At 40.1% G+C, this 22,705-nt stretch overlaps 1 protein-coding gene across 8 annotated transcripts in view; it reads left to right on the top strand.

Moving 5' to 3' along the window:
* The window catches only part of ARHGEF10 (Rho guanine nucleotide exchange factor 10), a 109,973-nt gene that overhangs the window by 65,721 nt on the left and 21,547 nt on the right, over window positions 1-22,705 (top strand). For all 8 annotated transcript variants that reach the window (XM_064145859.1, XM_064145854.1, XM_064145855.1 and 5 more), the window contains 8 exons: window positions 6,104-6,219; window positions 7,446-7,573; window positions 8,521-8,621; window positions 9,824-9,945; window positions 11,941-12,027; window positions 13,387-13,610; window positions 14,768-14,925; window positions 21,933-22,075. In XM_064145859.1, the coding sequence (XP_064001929.1) occupies window positions 6,104-6,219; window positions 7,446-7,573; window positions 8,521-8,621; window positions 9,824-9,945; window positions 11,941-12,027; window positions 13,387-13,610; window positions 14,768-14,925; window positions 21,933-22,075 (1,079 nt within the window). The remainder of the gene's footprint in view (window positions 1-6,103; window positions 6,220-7,445; window positions 7,574-8,520; window positions 8,622-9,823; window positions 9,946-11,940; window positions 12,028-13,386; window positions 13,611-14,767; window positions 14,926-21,932; window positions 22,076-22,705) is intronic.

Raw genomic sequence — 22,705 nt, 5'->3', positions numbered from 1 at the left:
ACAAGCAAAGACATCTTTTGAAGGACCTTGAATCTCCATGATGCATTGGGTCTCACTTAATGTCCATATGGCTTTTTCCAAAGCAGTTTATAGTGATGTATTGTGGTTTTGAACCATCTAAGGAAATGGTTGTTACTATAATCATACTCAAGGCAGATCTTGTCAAGATGAGTTACTTTGCAATAAATAAGATATTTAGGAGTGTACCTGTTAGTGGTACTCTTTGGCTTTCACATGATGCAATGGTAGTGTGGGCAGGATTTATTTTTCAGAATTTATCATTTTTTATATGAACATATTTAATCTCACCATGTTACCTATTTTTAATCAGGTTCTTTGCAACAGTCATGAAAAACATTGCACAGAGGAAAGCAGAATCTAGAACAGTTAAGCAATAACTGGCAGTAATGTAACAAAGCAGTTTCCAGGTGTACAAACCCTGGGCTTGTTGTTTTGTAGCAGGCGGAGCATGGCAGGTACAGCTGCAGAGAGCAATGAGGCAGAAGAACAATAAGTCAAAGCACATTGTCGTTACCTGCTCATCTCTTTTTATCAATACAGACCAAGACTAATGGGTCTTTGGCCACAGGTTAGCCAATAAAAATGGTAGTTTTCCAAACTTGACCATATTAGGTAAAGTCAGGGCTTACTTTTACCTTTGTAGAGCAGAACACAAACAAGTGTATAAACATGTGAGGGTACCCTGTTTACAAGTGTGGAAGGAGAGAAGGTGACTGGAAGGCACCAGGCCTTTCATATTCCTTTCCCATGGTTGCTTCCCCCAACAGCAGAAAGAGGGAAAGCAGAAAACATGTCTGGGCAAGCCAGGGCATGTTCTATGCCTATTTTGGCCTTCCACGACAGTGATGTAGAATACAGAAGTGATTGCAACAATATTTTCAATATTGAGAATATGCCAAATGAGGTTTGGATACCATTTGTATTTCTGTAATAATATTACTTTAAAGAAATCCTCCTATTTGGGAATAAACTGGAGGTTATTTTGAGAAAGGACCACCCGAGCCACCGTGTTTGCTTACCCAGGAATAGATGGTTAAATTGAAGGTGGCTGCATCTACTTCAGTGTTGTAATGTTCCTTTTTTCCTCTTTAGTAGCACAATCTGTGACAAATCAGTAATTCACAAGTAAGAATCAAAGCACACAGCAAAAGCTTCTAGAAAACGTGTACAAATAACACATCACCACTGTAATTAAATGTGCTCCTTAGTAATTGTCTGAGAGGAAGAACAGGACATGAGGAATACCATATCCAATGTGCTTGTGGGGCCCATGAGAACTGATGATTTGGTCCGACCAGATAGACAGTGATTCCAAAGGGGGGGCTGCTGTGCCAGCGCCTGTCAAAGCAGCTGCTGCTGTGTAGGGAAAGAGCTGCAGCTGCTGCCTCTGCTCCTTAGGAAAGCAGCCTGCTGCCAGAGGTGGGAATTGTCCCTCTCTGCCCCCCACCCAAGCACTAGCATGCAGACACTTTTTATGTGCATGTGTAGATTTATGCATGGCTTTCCAAATCCTAATTTTGCCTGAGCCTAATCAAAATGGCTAACCACACCCAGGGAGTTTCCTGCGGGCATTGAAAATGGCTGAATGTAAACAGGCTAAAATTGCTTCTCTTTCAGTTACCACGATTATGTAAAATCAGGCAAAACTGGTGAATTTAAAACAGTGGTGCTGAGAGACACTGGGTAACAAGTAGGTAAAGAACTGTGTAGTATTCTGTTCAAATAGATCTTTGCTAAGAAGGAATTGTTCCTAAGAGGTATCTCTTCTCACCCCAGCTTTACGCAGCAGCACAGATGTTTAAATTGTAACCTCCTTTCCTCCTTGTAAAGCAAGTGTCAGTTTTTCAGTTGGGTTTTTCTGGGTTTTGGTTTTCTTTTTTTAGGCTTGACTATATTTCATAATGATGCTGAGCAAGGATTTGGGTACTTTGCATACATTAGTGGTTGTTGGCAGTAAACTCGCTTGTTGCAGGGAGTCACGAATTCCTCTGATAAAATCTTAGCAACAAAGGAGTTGATGAAGCCAAGATGTAGCCAAGATTTCACCCTTCATCTGTAGGTGGACTGCAAAAAGCATTGCCTCTGAATCCACATGTGGGGTTGTCAGAGCACTCTGCCTTTCTCTTCTGCTGGGCACACTGTCTTCTGTAATGTGTAGGATGTGTAGAGCTGGGGAGAATCTTCTCAAAATTTATGGAGGGTGTTTTTTCACACTGCAAAAAATAAATTGTTTTGGAGCCTGATAATTAGCAAGAGTGGCTTAGAGATGGGCAAGAAAATGTTTTATCATTTGTGAAACATTCCCAAGTACTAAAAGAAACCAACCATATATCTGCCGTGGCGCAAAGCTGAGAGTGTTTCAGTTCTTTCTGGGGCAAAAAGGAAGAAGTGAGCACCCACCTCAAAAATGGCCAGTAATCAAATGGTCAGGGAACGTGTGTGGGCTGAAACAGCCAGTGTGTGACTGTGGACTGAGGAATGCATCTGATGAAGAGACTAGTGTGCTCCCCCACCTCACCCAGGAAAAAAACTTAGTTCTCAGCCTGATCAACTGGTACTTATTTTGTTAACTACTGAGAGTCTCATCCCATTTTAAAAGACACTATGAGTAGTGACTCTTACAGGACCCACTTCAAAAATGAAGTTACTCTAACTTGTAACTCATTATCCAGGCACAAACCAAATGGTTAGTTCCTATGAACCATCTTCTGGTAAGTCCATCATTGCTGATCTCTGAAGTCCGTTTATGTTTCTGTATTCCAGGTTGTGCCCACTACAGACCTCCATAAGAGAGTGGTATTAGGCATGGCTATTGACCTTGACTGAGTCAGACTTTCTTCTTGATTTGGCCATTTGCCTTTTCTAGACCATCAGAGGATGGAAGCAGCCTCTCTTTAATTATTTATTGGTTTGCTTCATTGGCTTCCTTTCTTATGCTAAGAATGTGGTCTTCAATGAATGGAGCTTTAAATTACTTCTGTTTCTTTTATCAGTGTGACAGTATTTCAGATGCCATCTTAGTTTATTTGTTTTGATGTTCTTACTGCATCCTTTTTATCTTGACTTATTAGAAGCTTATAAAATATGCATACTCCAGACAAAACACACTCAGGTGGCAACTGCTGAATGAAATTCAGGATTTATGCACCAGGGCTTGAACAAGAAGAATTATTTGTAAAAGCATTTGAAATCCTAGGATTCTCTGAAGAGGATTGCAAAAGGCAGCTCTTTTCAGGCACAGTGGATACATACTCCATACAGGGCAAGCCCAACTGTGCAAGTAACTAGAACTTTCTTTATGACCTCAGTTGAAGACTGTGGCATAAAGTCCTGCAGTGTCTGCGGCAAAGTCCTGCAGTATATCTAAGAGCTGCCTGAAAGCTTGCTCTTCATGTATTGCAGGTTGGTGTCCATTCATCATCCTGCATTCAACCATAAAATGGAATGTCTGGTAACTGTCTGTGTGAAGCTGCAAAGAGTGATCCTGGCTTTTAAAACTTAATGTAATTCACTTGAGTGAAAGTGTCCATCCTATACAAGGGAATCTTTGCCAACTTGCAGCTAGTGGTCTTTTTGTCAGTGCAGCAGTTGGGTTTGATCAGTAGTGAAGTGTTTCAGTTACAGGTAAGTGAATGGGCTTCTGCCAGAACCCTGACAAAGCTGCCATTTGCTTCCCATTGGTGAGAATGTTGTTTGGCAGAAGCTAATGTTTTGTTACAGAAAATGGGGGCAACAATAATTTCACTTACATTCAGTACAATGCATTATTAGGTTTTTGGCTAGATTTCATCAGACTTGTTAACAATGCCACTCCTCTTAGCAAGTAGCCACACTGAAATCAAGAACGTGGTGTGTCTAGGAAGTAGTGATTCTGGTGCTTAACAAATTACAACTGTTGTAGACCTTAGTAGGAAAAAAAACTTAAGCCAACAGAAGGAGGATACAAGGAGAGAAGTGTTTACAAGTTTCATATAATATTTCAAATGTTCAGGTATTTGAATCTAAGAAAAATGTCAAAGCCTTAAGGACAATATGCAGGCTGCAGTGCCTGACAAGCATTAATTTGCAAGCATACTCTATTGACTGTAATCTCAAAACTCTTACCCTTTAGTCTACTTTGCAGTCATTTCTGCTCATTGTGTTCAATAAATGCAGTGATCTTTCCTTATGGAGTGATGTTTTTTTAAGGGTAAGAAAAGCTATATTATGCTTTTAATTAACATTCAGAACAGACATAGAAGGGTGGATGAAAGTTGCATCTGTTTTCTGGCTGAATAACTAGTAGTAAGTGCAGGCATTGCTCTGTTTAGTGCTCAAGTGCAGTACACGGAAGTGTTCACTGACTCAATTTACCAGAAGATTTAAAGGCAAGGGAACCATTGGAAGTTTTATGGAAATGTGTAATGTCTCAGGTTTATGTTGCATTTTCCTGCAGTGAAGAATGTAAAAAGAGTCTCTTAGCATTTTATTTAAGCCTTGAAATCTTTATACTCTCCGAGGATTAAGGCATACTCCTAGCTTAATGTAGTGAATTGTGTTAAAGAAAAAAAATCTAGCAATGGCCTTGATGTGTATGATCTTCACATAGGGACAGGTCTTTAGGCAATACAGTTAATGTGATATGTAACTGAGAGTATAGCAAGGATTTAAGCAGCACTGTCTTGCGCCTGTTTGCTTTTCATGTTTGTTCTGGTTTATGCTATTTTGGTAGCTTTGTGCTGTGTTGGTGGTCTGATTTATACACTTCAGCAGACTAAGGAAATGCTAAGTGCCAGTGATGTCTGGGCTGGCAGCTGTGCTGTGTCCTGCACCAACTGCCCTGGCAGCCAGGCCAGGTGGCGTGGCTTGTGTCTGTGCTCTGATCTGTCTGCAGAGTGGGTAGCCACCATTATATTTAGAACCCATTTTTGTCAACAAACGGTCCGAATCCTTTTCCTCCAGGGGAGTCTGCTGCCCAAAGTTTAGTTTCCAGAGTTGTGGTAAGAGTAGAAGATCTGTAGTTTGGATGCTACACTGTGTGAGCTGAATTATCTGCAGAGGTTTGCTGGAGTCTGGCTCCTGTCATGCAGCCACAGGGAAGCATGCTGACTCTGTCAGGTGGAGTTTCTCTAGGGGAGAGGAAGAGCGTTATTTCCACAGCAATTACATAGCCACCCTGCTCCTAGCATCATGCCTGGGAGTGTTTTAAGAGGGTTCTGAAAGCATTTTTCATTTCAGTATTTTTTTGAGTTAGAGTTATCTTCTAAACATCTTGATGGCTAGGTCAAGATATTTCTGCTGTGTTAAGATTTGTTGCAGACCTCAGTACAGCTCTTTTTTTCTCTTTCATTTAACCATTGCAATGAAATTTCAAGGGGCTCAATTGAATTGCAGATTCCTATTAGAGTTAGGATGTGAATATATGACCCAAAACTCCCCTGTGATCTGTCGAGCAAATTTTGAGTTTGAAACAACTATGGTGAAGGCTATGAATAAATTCTTTGGGCTTTATCATCTGACCAAAATCAACCTTGAGAATGAACATTTGAGTTCCAACAGCAAGTCTGCTGCTTGGTGCTAAGCAAAACTTCCACCTCAGTAAGAGATTTTGGGGCCAATGAAGCTTTGGTATTTATCCCATCTCTAGTGCATGCTTATTAAAACTGCATGTAATGCTCTCCACCATACTAGATGAACAAACTTGAATCTTAATTGTCATTCTAAAAGGCAGGGATAAGGTGATAAAGCAAAAGCCTATGGCAATGCCTGTACATGTAAAGCTAATATGTGGTACCATACTGGTATCTATGATTTCCTGGGGTGCATTTTGGAGTTCCCTGTCTGCAGGGACATCAAAAACACCTGAAATGCCAAAGTGAAGTATTGATATTTCTGATTTTCAGAAGTACTGAAGACCCTAGCTGCACATCAGTGCATTAGTTGTTTTGGCAATCTAGAGAGTCAGAAATGCTTAATTTCTATAAGCTTAATTTTCATAGTGTTAAGAAATAGAAGTATATGTTAATGTTATTCCTTCTGTCATGCTTTACTCCTTCAGATGACAATTTATTATGTATAACCTTATGTTTTTATTCATTTTTAGACAAGCTCTATATGGGACCAGGGCAACTGTACCATGATCTGCAGTACCTTTTACATGACTTGAGTGTAGTTGGCCAAATTGGTCAATTAATAGGCAGCCTTAAAGGAAACTATCAGGTAATAAAGCTGGATTTTTATTTTTTTGTTCAAATATGTTCCCATTACATAATTGTCTCCACCAGGATTCTGTGCAGGACATGCTTTAGTGAAGAGTGTAATAATTTTTTACCTCTAGTAATTTATTTACTGTTAACTCTTTAGCATTGTAAGTAGATTACAGCTGTCTTTTAATCTTGTATTTCTTTGTTGTTTTAAAATGTAGGTAGATATTACAAGTGTCTGCATTTGCTCAGGGGCTGATAAGCTTATATGGAAGTAGAATTACATTTGAGCTTCAGAAATCGGATTCTTGCAATTAGACAAGGTAGTAGGAGCATGGTTATCTGGAGGAAGCTCTTGATGCCCATCCAAGCTCCATAATCCTGGCTTTAGGGGGAGCTGTGCTTCATAACTGAGTATAAATTACAGAACTGTAACAGGATTTTTGGAGGAGTTTTTTTAGCTAATTTGCTTTAGCCTTGTTCACATCTCTTTTATTTAGCTTATATTCTGACAAACAGATACAGTACTTTAACACCAAATTTCACAAAGAGTTTTCAGTGGCCTTAAGACAAACAAATGTGCCTTTTTGCCTTTTGACTTATACCCTTCATGTTTGCTTAGGCACAGCTTTTACCTTCTACCTGCCACCGCAGGCTGAAATGGTTTCAACATCCTAATTAACCAGATTCCAGCCACAAAGACAGCTTTCATGGTGGCTCTGTAAACACTTTGTCTCAAGGATTTAGGGAGGTGATGGAGTCACTGTCCCTGGAGGTGTTCAAACAAAGACTAGATGAGGCACTTAGTGCCACTGTCTAGTTGACTGGCTAGAGCTGAGTGCTGGGTTGGACTGGATGATCTTAGAGGTCTCTTCCAACCTGGTTGATTCTATGATTTGGACAAAAGCATATTGGCATTGTGGGCTGTGAATGTTTTCATGAGATGGTCTTCAGACAATGCATGCACCTGATACAAATGTTACATTTCTTGCTCTGATAGATGCTTGGGAATGTCACTTGTGTGTCATCAAAACAGTGTGGGATTAATCATCATATAAAATATGCTAGCAGATTTTCTTACGAGTATTTTGACATGTGTTTACAAATACATTATCCACGATGAAACTGTGGACTAATGAGGCCCAGGTGCCAGGGCTTGTTTGTTGTGTGCAGAGATCACCTTACCCTGTTGGAAATCAACCAGTGGAATGGCACTGAGTCATTACTTCTTTAATTTTTCAGAACTTAAACCAATCTGTAGCAGATGACTGGACCTCAGCTTTAAAAAAACTGATTTTGAAGAAAGAAGATGAAATCAGAGCAGCAGATCGATGCAGAATTCAGCTGCAACTCTCAGGCAAACAGGACAAGTCAGTAGTCATTGCGATTACAGTTTTCAAACGGGGGTTGTGTGTTGGGCATAGATGTCCCAAGGACGATTTGGGAGTCTGTAGCTCTTCTGCTTCCTCTGTCTCTGCAGTTAGCCTTTGTTCAGCTTTCAGACCATGGTGCTGGGTTCTTGGAAGGTTCCAGGACAGCACTGCAGTTTCTTGTCATCTCAGCCCTGCACTCCAGAGCCAGGAAGCAAGAGAGAAACTGTGGCAGTGACAGCTAATGGGAAGCAGCAAGGGTTACATTCCTTCCCAGAGCAGGGTGTTCTTCTCGTGCCATTCCCTGTGAAGTGTAGGAAGACAGGCGCGTGTGGCACATGCCATACAGCAGGTCTAGGAATGCGATTAGCAGATGTGGTGAGGCCACACCTCAAGTACTGTGTTCAGTTTTGGGCCCCTCACTACAAGAAAGACATTTGAGATGCTAGAACATGTCCAGAGAAAAGTAACTAAGCTGGTGAAAGGCCTTGAACACAAGGAAACAGGTTTAGTTTTCACAAGAGGAGGCTAAGGAGAGACCTCATTGCCCTCTTCTAACTACATCAAAGGAGGCTGGGGCAAGGCAGGAGTCGGTCTCTTCTCATATGCAACAACAAGGATTTATCAGGCATTGGAACAGGCTGCCCAGGGAGGTGGTAAAGTCACCATCCCTGGAGGTATTTAAACAATGCATGGATGTGATGCTTATGGACGTGCTTTGGTGTTAGTAGCTTAGCAATAGTGGTGGGATTGTGATTGGACTTGATCTCAAAGGTCTCTTCCAACCTCAGTACTTCTGTGATTCATAGCATAGCCTGCATGCTTCTATCAGAGCTGTGTCTTTGTCCAAGTATTAATAATGACATTTCACCTTGCTCAGCATTTCTGGCTTTGATTGTGTCTTGCATACAGTGCATTCAGAATGACTTTTGTTTTTTGGCTTGCAGGTCTGGGCGGCCTACTTTCTTTACAGCTGTGTTCAATACCTTTACCCCTGCCATCAAACAGTCTTGGATCAACAATTTACAGATGGCTAAACTAGCCCTTGGTAATTCTTAGCTACTCAACTTTCCTATCAGGTTAAGATAGCTCTCAATGTACTGTGTAATTTCTCTTTATTAGTGTTTAGAAAATTGTGTTTTGAGAAAATCTACCTACAGAGCTTAAAACTGCAACAGTGATGATGACATATTGCTGCAAAGTAATGAGGCTAGGGTGGGAGCTTCATTGCAAAGGAATGTCATTGCTGCACTACTTTAATGAAGTCTGTGGTAGATGCTGCTAATTATTGCATGTAAATCAGCAAGAATAAGATATGCCATAGGAGAGACAAGTGAGGAAGTCACTCCATTGTAAATTTATTTCTGCATATCTTATGAATGTTTAAAAGTTTGAACTTCAGACTAAAATTCCTCAGTGTTAGCTCAGACTGGCTTTAGCTAGGAGATATCTGTAAAGCTGTTAGGTTCATTTCTTTAATTTCTTAAGGCTGAAATAAACTTGTGGGAGTAGTTTTTAATGCAATGCCATATTTCTTTAGTTGGATATGTAAGACTCAATATTTTCAGGGAGAGTGTTTTGGTGGTTTGGGTTTTTTAATGTAAATCTTTAGTAGTCTTTACTGGAAGGTTCTTTATTGCTCCACACTTAGTGCTGCTCTGTGATGTTACTAGTCTCCTGTGTTTGCACAGGGTGTGGAGATGTCCAAAGATACTTGATATTTTGGATGGCCAACTTGAGAAGCATTGAGGCTGTGTACTAGCTAGAACTCAAGTTGTCACCATCAGATCCTGAAAATGCAGTGCTTTGGTGGTGTCAGGTTGAAGGTAGGCAAAATAACAAAAAGAGATGAAGAGAGAATGGTTGTCTCCACCATTCCAGGTGGAGGATCCTTCTAATTATTAGTACTTGGCAGCAGTGTCACACAGGCAGAGAAATGCTATTTGCAAAACACAGATTTGCTAGAGCCTGAGGAGAAGCTTGATGTGTAATCAATACTGCTGAGATCTTCAAGAGAATACCCTTAACATTTAGCTAGTGTAAGGTGGCCCTTTTTTGCATTATTAATATGTATGAAATTGCTATATTAATGTTTTGCTTATAATTGTATATTGTCATTCATACATACATGGCATAGGAACAGCCTGATCAGTATTAACCAATCCTAACAAACTTCTATCCCTTTAGAGGTGTAAGCAGTTATTCAGTGAAAGTACGTGGGATGTGTGATGTTTGTTCTTTCTACTACAGCAGAGGATAACTTGTTAGGTTGGTTCTGTGTAGAAGATGATGGGAATCAAATCAAAAAAGAGAAACATCCTCTGCTTGTTAGACACATGCCAGTTATGATGGCCAAGCAGCAGGAGTTTAAGGTGAGTGGAATTTTTACAAGACATTACAATTACAGTTTTCTTGTTGTGATATAACTACTGAAAAATACTACTGACATCTATTACCTCTCTTGAATTAGTGCCTTAGTGTAAGACCAGTAGCAATGGACAGTCTAAGAAGACTGCAGGAATGGCACTGATGCAGTGTTTACATTTATATAGTATGACATTCACTTCCAGATGTAAGATTGTCGCTCAGTGGAAACAGAACTGCTGGGAATTTTGAATTGTCTTGAGGTTTCCAAGTGTTTAGTTGAGGCTCCAAAGTAACCCACAGCTTACAGAGTGTCAGAAGCTTGGCTCCACTTCTGTCTGATTCTTGTTGTTTGTTTGTTTTTTCTTGGTTTGTTTTTCTCAATAATTACTCACTGTTGGGAGGTGAGGTGGCCAGGTTATGGTGAGGTTATCTAAGTCAATACTATCTCAGTTGTCTCTATTACTGCACTATAATGACATTGATGTCAGGGATGAGAACATTGCTGTGAATTATGGAAAGTCTTGTCTAAAACTGTAGCATCACACCTCATCATAACCCTTCTTATTCTAGGTATAGTCATGAGGTGTTTTGAATGGTTTTTATATGTTTTTACACTGCAGAGAAGAGGCAGTCTAGAAAGTTCCTAGAGATGTATGGAGGACAACTTAGCTGTTATGTGAGCCTACCAGGGGTGCAGCCTTACTTGACCTGTTGTTCACAAATAGAGAAGGGCTGATGGGAGATATGGTGGTCAGAGGCTGCCTGGGGTCCAGTGCCACATCCAGTTGGCAGCTGTCACTAGTGGTGTGCCCCAGAGGTCAGTGCTGGGCCCAGTCCTGTTCAACATCTGTATTGATGATCTGGAAAAGGGCATTGAGTCCAGCATCAGTAAGTTTGCAGATGACACCAAGCTAGGAGCAAGTGTCGATCTCTTGGAGGGTGGGAGAGCCTTTCAGAGGGACCTTGACAGGCCTGATGGGTAGGCAGAGGCCAATGGGATGAGATTTAACAAGGCCAAGTGCAGGGTTCTACACTTTGGTCACAACAACCCCAAGCAGTGCTGCAGCCCCCAAGCAGCTTAATGTACTGACAGTGACATGATGACACAAAGTTGGGAGGGAATATTGGTGTTGTGGGTGATAGCGTTAGCATTCAAAGTGAGTAAAGTGCATGGAGCTATAATTGGAAGGGAAAAGAACCCAAGGATGACAGGCAGTAGGACAGACACATGACATGGTATGCTCAGGTGGGAGTAAAGAGCTTCACAAGTACAGATTGAGGAGGTGGTTGATTAGATCTGTAAAAGTAAGCTTTAAATACCAACAATCTGTGAATTGTTTCAGAATGTAACATTGTTACAAAGACGGAATCATCAATGAGTGAGTACAAATAAGCTTCATAAGAGGTTAATCACGATGTAGTAGTGCTAACAGCTCTGCTAAAGCAGTACACTCAGGTAAGAAGGTTCTGCACTCTCTAGTAGATGAAGCTCATTTATCTGCTAGTGAGATACCAGGTGGAAAAGTGACAATAACCAAGAACTTAAACAAATAAATAAATTTAAGTAGTTTAAGTAAGTGATAATGTTAATTTAGTCTAAAGAAGAGAAGACCCTGGCAGAATCATGACATGCATCACCCTTATGTGTAGAAGGACACTGCTGAAAGGAAAGTGCTCGGTGGCTGAGGTGAGGAGCAACAGACTAAGTTACAGCAAGGATGGCATTAAGTTGGGTATTTGGAAAAACTTAATAAAGGTCATGAAACACTTGAACAGGTCAGCTAGAGAGTTTGTGGTCTTTGTAAGAGTAGATGAGTGTTGTGCTGAGAACAACACACGTGCTGCTGACTGCCCATGGGGAGCTGAGCAGACAGAGCTGACTTATTGCCTTCTGAGATTCTTTAATAGTCCGTGATGAACTAAAACATTTAGGGATACAGTAGGCAGAAGCAGGCATATCGTTTTAGTGTGGTAACTGCCTGCCTTTACTTTCTTTGAAGATTGAATGTGCTGCTTATAATCCTGAACTGTACCTCTCTGGAGAAAAGGCGCCAGATTCCTGTGCCATGGAACATGGTTTTCTTTGGGTAAGTGTAACCATTAAAAGCTCCTGTTTCTCTGCAACATAAGGATCTGAAATAAAAACTTAGTTGTCCCTATTTTTATGTACTTTCATAAAGGATAGCTAGGAATTTTGTCCATGTGGTCTCACTGTTCTCTGTAGGGTGTCATTTGTGTACGTGTGATTTGTTAGTGTGGCACAGAAGCAATTCCAAAGTGCTGCAGACATTCAGAAGTGAGTTATCTGCTAATTTATAATGAAAGCTGCTAAAACGAATAGGAGCTTACACTGTCCTGTTGTTTAGTTCCATGTTTTAGAAATGTTTTAGCCTTAAGTAATCTGTTTAAATCTGTGCATATGGGGAAAAAAACGAGAGAACTATTCTGGCATGTTGTTATGACCCCAAATATGTAGATATTCCAGAAGGCAAAGTGGAATAGCTGATACTGGGATGTTTGTGTTTTGGTGGTGGGATATTTCATTGTTGACATTGATTTGGGGTTTTTTGTTTAAAATAATATATATGTTTTTAAGCTAATGATTTCAGTAGGTTTTCTTATTACTACAATACTGAAATTTTAAGGGTACCTTTGAGTTGAAAGTAGAAATAAGCAGTAGCTTTTGCCACTGGGCTTTTTCAAGGTGACCCATATAACTTCCTTCTGTCTGCTGTTTGTAAGCAGTCATCACAAATATATAGCAATAAAGTCTTTCTGCTGCCACAAGATGTTCATTCTCTCTCTTTGCTTTGCTTTTTCATTTCGTACAAACACAAAGAGTTACTGTATAAAAATGCTTACTGCTGCTTGGGCAGATATTTCTGTATTCACTCTTCCCAGATCCCCAGAATGTACACATTTGTGGAGTTATTGGTGATACTTAGTTCTGGATCAGGGAGAAGTTGTAGAATCCTCTATCAGCAAGTTTATAAAAGGGATTAGATTAATCTCTCTTTCTGTTGGGACAAAGCATTTATTTGTAGACCTATTACTGAGCAAAGGACAAGCTTCAGTTGTATTACCAGTTTTAAGAGAATCTGAGATAAATTTGAACACTGTCTATTAAAATAAAGCTACTTTACTGCAATATATGGATGTACAGCTGAGTTGGCCAACACAATAGGCCATAACAGTTATCCTTCCAAAAAAGAAATAACTTCTTGTGAGTATGCAAGGGCACTTTGTGAATATAATGTTCTGAAATTGCTTGTATTTGTGCTATGTTCTTGTTTATGTCTTAGTGCATGAAAACTCATGTTCATGTGTGTAACTTCAAATATGCACTTCAATTAATGTTCCAATTACTCGTTCTTGTTAGTGCTGATCTTCCTGGGGACAGGTACCAGTTTTGGTCTTGTCTTTTCTCCTTCCTCTTTCCACTTCAGATTGGCAGCTGTACTAATCAGATGGGCCAGATTGCAATAGTCTCATTTCAGTACTCCAGTCCCAAGGTTATTGAGTGCTTCAATGTGGAGTCACGGATTCTCTGCATGGTCTACATACCAGAGGAGGAGAAACTCCAAGAGCAAAACAAGGCTGTCGACTCTGAAAATGTTCTTGCAAAAGCATCTAATGTGCCTACTATTTGCCTTGGCACGGAAGAAGGAAGGTGATTCTCATCTTTAGTGTATGATTTATTCATTAGGTTTACTATTCTATAGGAAAATCGTGTGAGATGCTTCCAAGAAAATGTTTGCTTTTTAAAGAAGTAGCTGTGTGATATTTTAGTGACCTCAACTTGCCCTTTCCACTTCTGTTAAGGGAAAAACGCACCCTACAAGATTTGAAAAGACACCACGTAGTATTTGAAATGAAAATAATGCAGTCTTTGATGAAAGAGGATTAATTCACCATACATCATGTCTGAAAAACACAAATTTTACTTTAGAATATTCTAACATAATATTCAGGGTTTGGAACTTCTTCAGAACGATTAAGTGTTTACAAGAAACTCATTAACCATCCACACTGTAATATTTTGCAGGATTTCTCATGCAAATAAATACTGCTGTTTGCTATTGGCATGAGTTGTTTTGCTGTGTTTGAACCAGTGACCTTACTGAGTCATCCCTTGATTTATGCTAACAAAGTTAGGTTTTCCAAACTTAACTCTGTAAGCAAACAGGTTTTTCTATACCTAGTGAGGGCATAAGTATGTAACCATTTGTTAGTTTGGAAGGTGTTTCTAATTGGTATAAATGAAGGAGAACCAAATTTTCCAAGCTAAATGCTGAGGTTTTTTTTCCAAAACTGCATTATCTAATTGTCCTGATTTATCTTCACTTGTGAAGTGCAATTCATTCCAGATTTAACTCTTCAATATTCCTTACATACCCACGGTAATAATCTGTAGGAATTGTGGGAATTGTAAGTGTAATTGATGCCTGAGTTTTTCTCTTTTCTGTGGTTCTTCCAAATAATACTTAATGCATTTTGGTTTGAGTTTTTTAATTGAGAGAAAGTTTTGGGTAGACTCATAATAAGGGATCTGAGCAGAATTTTTATTATGCTTCTTTGTTAAGTAAAGGTTTCTCCTGATTATATGAAAAGTGTTGTTACATGTTAATGTTAAGTAATTGCAGGTTGTCTGCATAGACGTTTTGGATGACCCAGATACTCCTTTCCATACTTATCTTCCTTTGAATTGGAGGAGAATATATTTTCTTCCTCTAGTATTCTAAACTTCTTTTGTGCCTATTCTAATCAGAACTAAATAAAACACAACAACACAATTTCACATTTATTTTATCTTGCTTCTATTTATAGCATTTCTATTTACAAAAGTTGCCAAGGCTCAAAGAAAATTCGACTTCAGCACTTCTTCACTCCTGAAAAATCAACTGTAATGAGCTTAACATGTATGTCTCAATACTTGTTTGCTGGCTTGGTTAATGGAAACATCTCAATCTACACAAAAGCAGAAGGTATGTAGTGATATGATTTGGGAACATCCTGAGGAACTTGTGTGACAGTGTATTTTGGCAGAAACAGTTTCCCACTATTATGTGTTTTGAAAATTCTTTATGAAAGTCCTGAACTAAGGGTTCTACACTCATCAGTGCTTCTGAAAACACTTGTTTTCACTTAATAAAGCATAGCAGGAACCTTGACACTGTTTCCACTTTTACCATATGATACATACAAAAACTGATTGCGCTCCTTAGCTTAAATCCTAAAGTTTTCAGTACTGTAAGAGTCCACAAGTTTATGCTGTAGCAGGAAGTATACTGACTGTTATACAGCACCACACTAATTCCAATCAACTACTCAGTGCAGGTGTTTGTGAAAAACACAAATAGCCTCCTGTAGAGCTCATTTGAATTGACAGCTCTACTCCAAGAAGATAGAAGTCTTTCCCGTGTGTGCTACTCATGTATTTTACAGTAGGACCCGTTTTTCCATTAGCATCACAGTTGGTGGTTTTGTAGCTAGCTAATTGGCTAAAAGAATTTGTTTCCAAGAGAATCCCTAGCTAATGCCTCTGAACCAGAACTATCTTCTCCAGAGCTTGTTTGGGCCTAACTTTCTTGCAGTACTGCATATATATATATATACGCATGGTTAATTCAGTTCAAAATCAGCAAAGCTTTATTTAGAGCTTGAAACTTGAGTTTTTAAGTGAGTCATTGGCACAGACACCTAACCTTGTGAAATGCAGAGCCAGCAGAAATCTGGTGTAACTTACTATTGTGAGCCGAATAAAAGTGGTTGTTGTACCTCTGCTGAGGTGTGCCCTTTAAACAGTGTGCACTGGGTGCAGTGGGGCAACTAAATGCTGCCAGTCTCTGAGGAGCCAAGCTCAGTGTCTTGAATCTTGGAGCAAGCTGCTTGTCCAGTATTACATTATACAAAGACTTAGTTTGGGGGAAGTACAGGATGTGATGTTTAATTTCTTTTTCTTTCAATCAACAAAGAATCTGAAAAAAAGTGTTGGAAAGAGATTTCCTTTCACTAGTTATCATCTTCAACCAAGTGGGTTTCCTGCTGAGCTGTTGCCTCTGATCTAAAGCCAGACATTAGGTTCCAGTTCCCTTAAAAAAATAAAATACATTAACACTAGGCAGCACATTATTCTTTGGTTTGGAGGCACATGAGTGAGGTCTTGACCCTGCTCTCATAACAATTTTTGGTGTTGTAATCTCTGTACCTGGATGGAGCAGTAAAGTGAATCTGTCATTTTCCCTGGAAGGGATTGGTGTATTTAAACCAGTTAAAGACTGCAGTTGCTGTTGCTCAACTTCTTCCAGAAGAAATTACTTCAAAAGGCTGACTTACATTCTAGGCAATATAGGTGAGAAAGGATGCAGAGGTTGCATATCTACAGAGCACATTAAGGTCAGGACAGAGCTGTTAACCATACTGAATTATGTTATTGGCTGAAGGTTTTGTTGTGCTGACCAGGATCATAGTATCCCCTATTTGTCTTCCTCTGAAGACACCAGTTTTGTGCAGCTCAGTATTCTTACAGCCTGTCATTTTTTGCAGGATTGCTGGACCCCTGAGATGGGAAATACACATTCGTTTTGCTACTCCTTTTCTTAGTTTGGGCTCATGAAAGTTGTGTGAATCAGATGCTGCCATGTTAGCACTGTATTCCTTACAGCTGGCTGCTGTGGTCATGTGAGGCCGTCAGCCCTGGAGGGGTGGTTTTTATGAGCACTGACCTATTTTACCAAACAAAGGAATCCAGGCAGTGAAATGAGAGGGAGGGGGAAGGCAGCCTCTGAGGAGCTTTCTCCAATTCATCAGGGTCGTCTTCTGTTCTGCAGAGGGGCTTACTTTCTAGCCATGCACTTCAACTTGGGGTTTTGGTCTATCAGCATAGAGTAAGGAAAGATTTAAAAGTGAATGTGAATTATGGTCACTTAATTTGGAACCTGAGGAGGACAAATGCTATGGGATGCACATGTAAATGGGTTTTGCAGCCTCCTATGGGGGCTCCATGTGTGATAAAGGGATAATCTTTCTTCTAGGTTGAAAATCCACCTCACAATCTAATAAAGTTGTCATCTTTGTGTCTTCCTCTCTGGGCAGGTAGCATAGTGGATGAGTTCAGTAAATGAAGTTCTATTCCTCTATGTATGCAGTCAAAACCCATAACTTCTATCATTTAGTTTCAGTACACAAAGACCTTTATTTTCTCCTGTTGTTTTCAGGTGGCTCGATGCATATTAAATATCCAGCTTGCTTACAGACAGCAAGTGCTGTCTTCTGACTTCCTTCACTAGAGAACTTTGTTATATCAGCAGCATCCAGGGTGCGCTCTGGCTGCATGTAGGATTGTCTTGAAGCAATTTGAAGTAGAAGCTAACAAGTGTGTATAGTGAATAAAGACCATGTGCCCTGTTAGTGGGAGAGCTGAAGGTGCACAGTGAGGTTTCTTCCTTTGTGGGGTGGCCATGTTTTATGAGATACTTCTGTATCCTTGTATTTTCACTTATGAGTTAAAAAATACTTGCCTCAATGATCATGAAGACCTTTTTCAACCTAAACGATTCCATGATTCTATACATTAAAAGCAAAGTCAGTGAGGTGCTGATGTCATAAACTCTGCTCAGTTTTTCAATGTGAGCTAACATGGTGAGATGTGAAAATGTCACAGCAAGACTAGGACGTAGATCAGATAATGTGTTTATCTGAACACAGCTAATATGTTCATCTGAAATACGTCTGAAAGCCCTGACAGTTATCCTCAGTAATCCTTAGTTTTGTGGGTGAAGAGACGAGTGTGGGGGACTGCAAATCAGATATTCTATATATGTATATATATTAGTGGTAGTGATGCAAATTGTTTCTGACACCTTGTGTGTTGGGAAGTGTTTACAATACTATCAAATTCTGCACATTTATCATTTTGGAATAGTGTGTCTTTACTGTTTTCCTTAGTCTGAATGGTTAGGAACATTGCCAGGCAAAGCATTCCTAGATGATGTTAAGGAAAAAATACACAACAAATCCTGTTTTTGCTGACTGCAGACAGCCCAGCAGATGTGTTTTCTGATGTAACAAAAAAGGTCAGCACGTGTTTGACTGCTGTTCACAAAAGTATCTTAGGAAAGGGAAATCACAATCTTTATATACTACAGGTGTGTTCTTCCTGATATATTGTAGTCAGTTCCAAGTACTTCCTTTCTTCTAGACATTGATGTACATTTCCTTTCCATAGAGCCCTTAAAGAGTATGGAGAGAGACAGGAAAAAGAAGAATCGGAACGATGATGGCAAAGAGTAGAAGCGTTCATGTACTAGCAGTGTCAGGGAGTTTGGTTAAGCTGAGATGTGCTGCTTGGATGGTACTGGCTATCCATTCACCACGTGACTGGTGTCAGCAGCCTCTTGCTTGTGTACAGGGCCACCAGCCCCTGCATGCTCACCCCTGCAGTTTTTAGTTCACAGTGTTTGGCATGCTCAGTAATCCTTCCCCTCTGCTCAGCGCTGGTCAGGCCACATGTGGAGTGTTGGGTCAGTTTCTGGGCTCCTCCGTACAAGAGATGTACACATATTGGAGGAAGTCCAGCACAGGACCATTCAGATGGTGAAGGGACTGGAGAATCTGTCTTATGAGGAAAGGCTGAGAGAGCTGGGACTGTTCAGCCTACACAAGAGAAGGCTCAGGAGAGTCTCATCTTTTCATATACTGAACTCATCCACTATACTTCCTGCCCAGAGAGGAAGACACAAAGATCACAACTCTGTTAGATTGTGAGGTGGATTTTCATCCTAGAAGAAAGGTTACCCCTTTATCATACATGATAGTCACTATAATTTTAAGTAGAGCTCTGTCAGCTATTCAACACAAAGAATTTGTTGCACAGGTAGGAAAAAGTTACTCTGTGCATCTGTAGTATGGAACATACCTTATTTAGAAGAGTGGACCTGAGTCTGTCAGTTTATTTCCAAGTGATAAGATGATGTACTAAACTTTTTCCTTCTGTAGCTACCATCTTACTCCTCAACAGTGCTGGTTTGTGTACCATCTGCTGGACAAAATGTTTGTGCTCCACTGCACAAATTAACCAACAACCACTTTTCCCAGAGCTGTGTTGGCAGCTCTGTTGAACTCATCAATAGTGCTGCTAAGCAAGAGAGGAGCTACTAACAACAAAACATGTTCAGTTCAGCTTGACTGAAAGCACAACAGAAGGCAAAACTACTACAGACTTTTAAAAATACTTCAGAGGAGGTACATTTACCTTGTTGGGTGTTTTCACCTAGACTTCAGAAGCAGTGGACTCTGGGGATCAGACAGATAACACAAGCATCAACTCTGAGGTCTGTGCAGGCAGGTATTGAGCAGTGTCTGCTGAGATGTGGAGAGAGAAGCAGAGAGAGTATTAGCTTTTCTTAGAAGTGTGATTTCCATAGTCTTGGAACAACCTGTGAACTAGACACAGACTTGCTAAGTGAAATGGTGATGGGTCATAAAATTCTGAGCATATTGAAATCGTGATCTTGCCTTTAGCCTGCAGCCTGTGGTTAAAGCATTCACAGAAGTGTCTTGGATTACTAAATTTAATCCCTTGCCTTGCTTGAAAGCATTTGTACCCGTGCTTCCAAATGTCAGGAGATTTCCCTGGCTGACACAGAGTAAGAGGAGAGAAGTGCACACTGTTTAATTCCTGCTCCTGGTGCCATTCCACTTTGTATAATTAATTAAGCATTCACTGAGGCAAGGACCAGAATGCAGTTATCCGATTGTTATCTACTGCCCTAATTACCAGACTAGAGAGTCTCCTCCAACTGTTTTTTACCCCCTCATCTGTCTCAGATGCTGTCTGTGCTGGAAGACACCAACGTTAGCAGGAAGACATAAAAAATGTCAGAACAGCCTTTTTAGAGACAGTTTTAGAGTGTCTGGGTAGGGTGATCACTTAAGGTTTTTCCTGGGCAAAGTGACGCGCCAGGTGTGACTGCAGTTTCTTCACTTGAAGTCAGGGTAACATGAAAGATGTCAGGTCTGTGTCTCACCTTTTTACATACCCAGTCCCACTGAACTTTTAAAGCAACTGCATTAAGTGCTATGCTAACAGCAAATGGTTCTCTGACAGCTGAATTTTGGTATGCATGTTGGTTGACTCAAATATTCCTACCACTGATAGTATTTGTAACGTTGGTAGTATTGAATCGTAGAATGGTTTAGGTTGGAAGGGACCTCAAGGATCAGCCAGTTCCAACCCCCTCACCATAAACAGGGACACCTCCCACTAGAAAAGGTTGCTGAAGGCCTCATCCAAGATGTCCTTGAACACCTGCAGGGAGGGAGCATCCACAACCTCCCTGGGCAACCTGTGCCAGTGTTGAACTCACTTTCCTCTTTGAAGGCTTTACACTTAACTGCATACAGTGGTTGAAGTGTTCATAGGGTATGGGCAGCCTCCACCTAAGAAGTTAATTTGGGGAAAATGTGGTTGCTAACAAATGAAAACTTTTCCAGAAGTTTCTTTATTACTAATGGTCCATGAGTCAGAAAGAACACAAAGTGACTTTGACATTGCTGGGAGAGTTTGCAGGCTAATAACTGGAAACACTGTTCTCACTTGCAAAATAAACTAGCAAAAATTATTTTGACAGCCTGAAACTAAATGTCAGTTCTACAAAGATGATTTCGGAAGAGAGCCACATCCTGAAGGTGACTCAGCGAAGTTTGTGTCATGCAGATGGCAGAAGCAATGAGAAGTACTCCAGAGCGGAGGCTTCCCATTGTTGTTGTTGTTGCTGCTGCTGCTATTGTGAAGCAGAAAATTTCATGCTCCTTTACCTACTCAGATAAATAAAGATGCACTTTTTACTGGGGGAGAAGAAAAAAGGTTGTACTTAAGTGCTTGCCTAAAGATGTGTTTGCCTTGGATCTCGTAAACTGAAATTTACTGAGTGGTTACTGAGTTGAAACCAGTTGACAACTTTTCTGCAGCTCGTGCAGGAAGAAGTCTGAGTGTGGAAATGAGCCCCTTGGGACATACTTTATCTCAATGTAAAAACAAGTACTTCAACAGATTGTGAGATTGCTACTGAAGCATAATGGATAGAAATGTGGTCTTTGAGACTTTGTTTGAGTGTACACAATAGGAAGAAACAAGTAGCAAGTATTTAAATGATTAATGATGTATTTATTATGTCAAATTGTGTGTATAAAAGACACAACTACAATCAATTCAAGAATCCTACGTTGCTAGCTCTTAAATTTGAGATAAATAATTTGCTAATCCTTGTTTCTAAGTGACCAGAACAGTAAGTGCCAGCATGCAGTTTCTATCAGAAGGCCTTTGAGTGATTGATCGTGCCTCATGTGTGTGCATAATGTTATTTGGATCTGCTAAATGCAGTCCACAGAAAAAAATGCGGGTTGCAGTTGGGGAAAAAATAGGAAAAGTGAAGATATGGCACAAAGTTAACTTTTATTTTATAACCAATTTTGTTCTTAAAGGAATCATCTAATAGCAGGAAGTACATTCCATTAATACACTCCTAGGGAGTCATTTGAGATCATTAGAACTTACAGTAAAAATACTGATGACAATTTTCCATGTGAAAGATGATTCTGTCCTAGTTGGGAGTTGATTCACCTTGAAATGTGAGTCAGTTGTGAACTCCTCCTGAGTTGGAGAAAATCATATCAGCTGTACCTGTATTTCCTCTAGAAAAGATAGTGGTTGTGTCAGGACTGCAGAGTGGGATTCCTTGTTTATCAAATATTCCAGACAGGATTTCTTCAGTTAACAAATATTTGAGAGTTTGGGTTGGTTTTTTTTTCCCTTAATGTTGCATTTGCCTTATTACCTGGAAGCTACTTTTAAGCATCCATCAATCGTTGTGTAGCTTGAAGTGACAGCTTGCAGAGATTGGAGCAGTACACTTAACAGACACTGATTTCAAACCTGGTTTAAAACTAAGATTTTGCTTTGTATAACCCTTCTTCTTTGTTATTGTTCAAGATGGGACATGGAACACAGAACCTCAGAAGATAGTTAAACTGGGTGTTCTGCCTGTTAGAAGTCTGCTTGTGATGGAGGAGACCATTTGGGCTGCATGTGGTGGACAAGTCTTTATAATCAGCACTGTGACACATTCCATAGAGGTAAACGTTTTGGCAAACATTGTTCTCGTACTGTGCTACAGGTGTAAGCCGTGAACTTTCAAGCATTAACATCTGTTTAAGAAGCTTCATGATTCAGAAAGCTTTTCATGAAATATGGGCTCGTTTTTGTTCAATCCCACTCCTCACAGTTTGAAAGTCCTCTCTGATGTGATCTGCTGCTATCTCACTGCACTAGACCTGAGGGTTTGCCTGTGTTTCCCCCCAGGTCTTCAAAAGGTGCTTGGAACTCTTAAGAGTATTTGGGTCAAGAGGCTTGCTTTAAAAAATGCCTGTTGTTTCCAGAGTTTTAATCTGGAGAGTGCCTCTACATAATTAGATGTTACTTGTATCTTATGGTGATTTCTTGGTAACTTCTCAGGGTTTCATTTCTGAGTGGCCTACAAAAAACTGCTTTACATAAATAATATTTTCTAGTGAATAATCATCCAAAAGTCAGGTTTTGTGGAAGGTGAGATGAGTGCTAGGGTTCAAGCTCATATTTGTGTTTACATTTTCCAGAAAACACTGACTTGCTTTTCTGTCAAAATTGCATCCTCCACCAAAAGAATGCCTTAGCTGTCCCAAAGGTAGAGTTGATGAAATGTTAGCAATTGAGCCTCCCCTTCAACC

This window comes from Pogoniulus pusillus, chromosome 7, assembly GCF_015220805.1.
Source record: "Pogoniulus pusillus isolate bPogPus1 chromosome 7, bPogPus1.pri, whole genome shotgun sequence".
NCBI lineage: Eukaryota > Metazoa > Chordata > Aves > Piciformes > Lybiidae > Pogoniulus > Pogoniulus pusillus.
The sequence above is the reverse complement of the archived record's forward strand: the minus strand, read 5'-3'. Positions and strand labels throughout refer to the sequence as shown.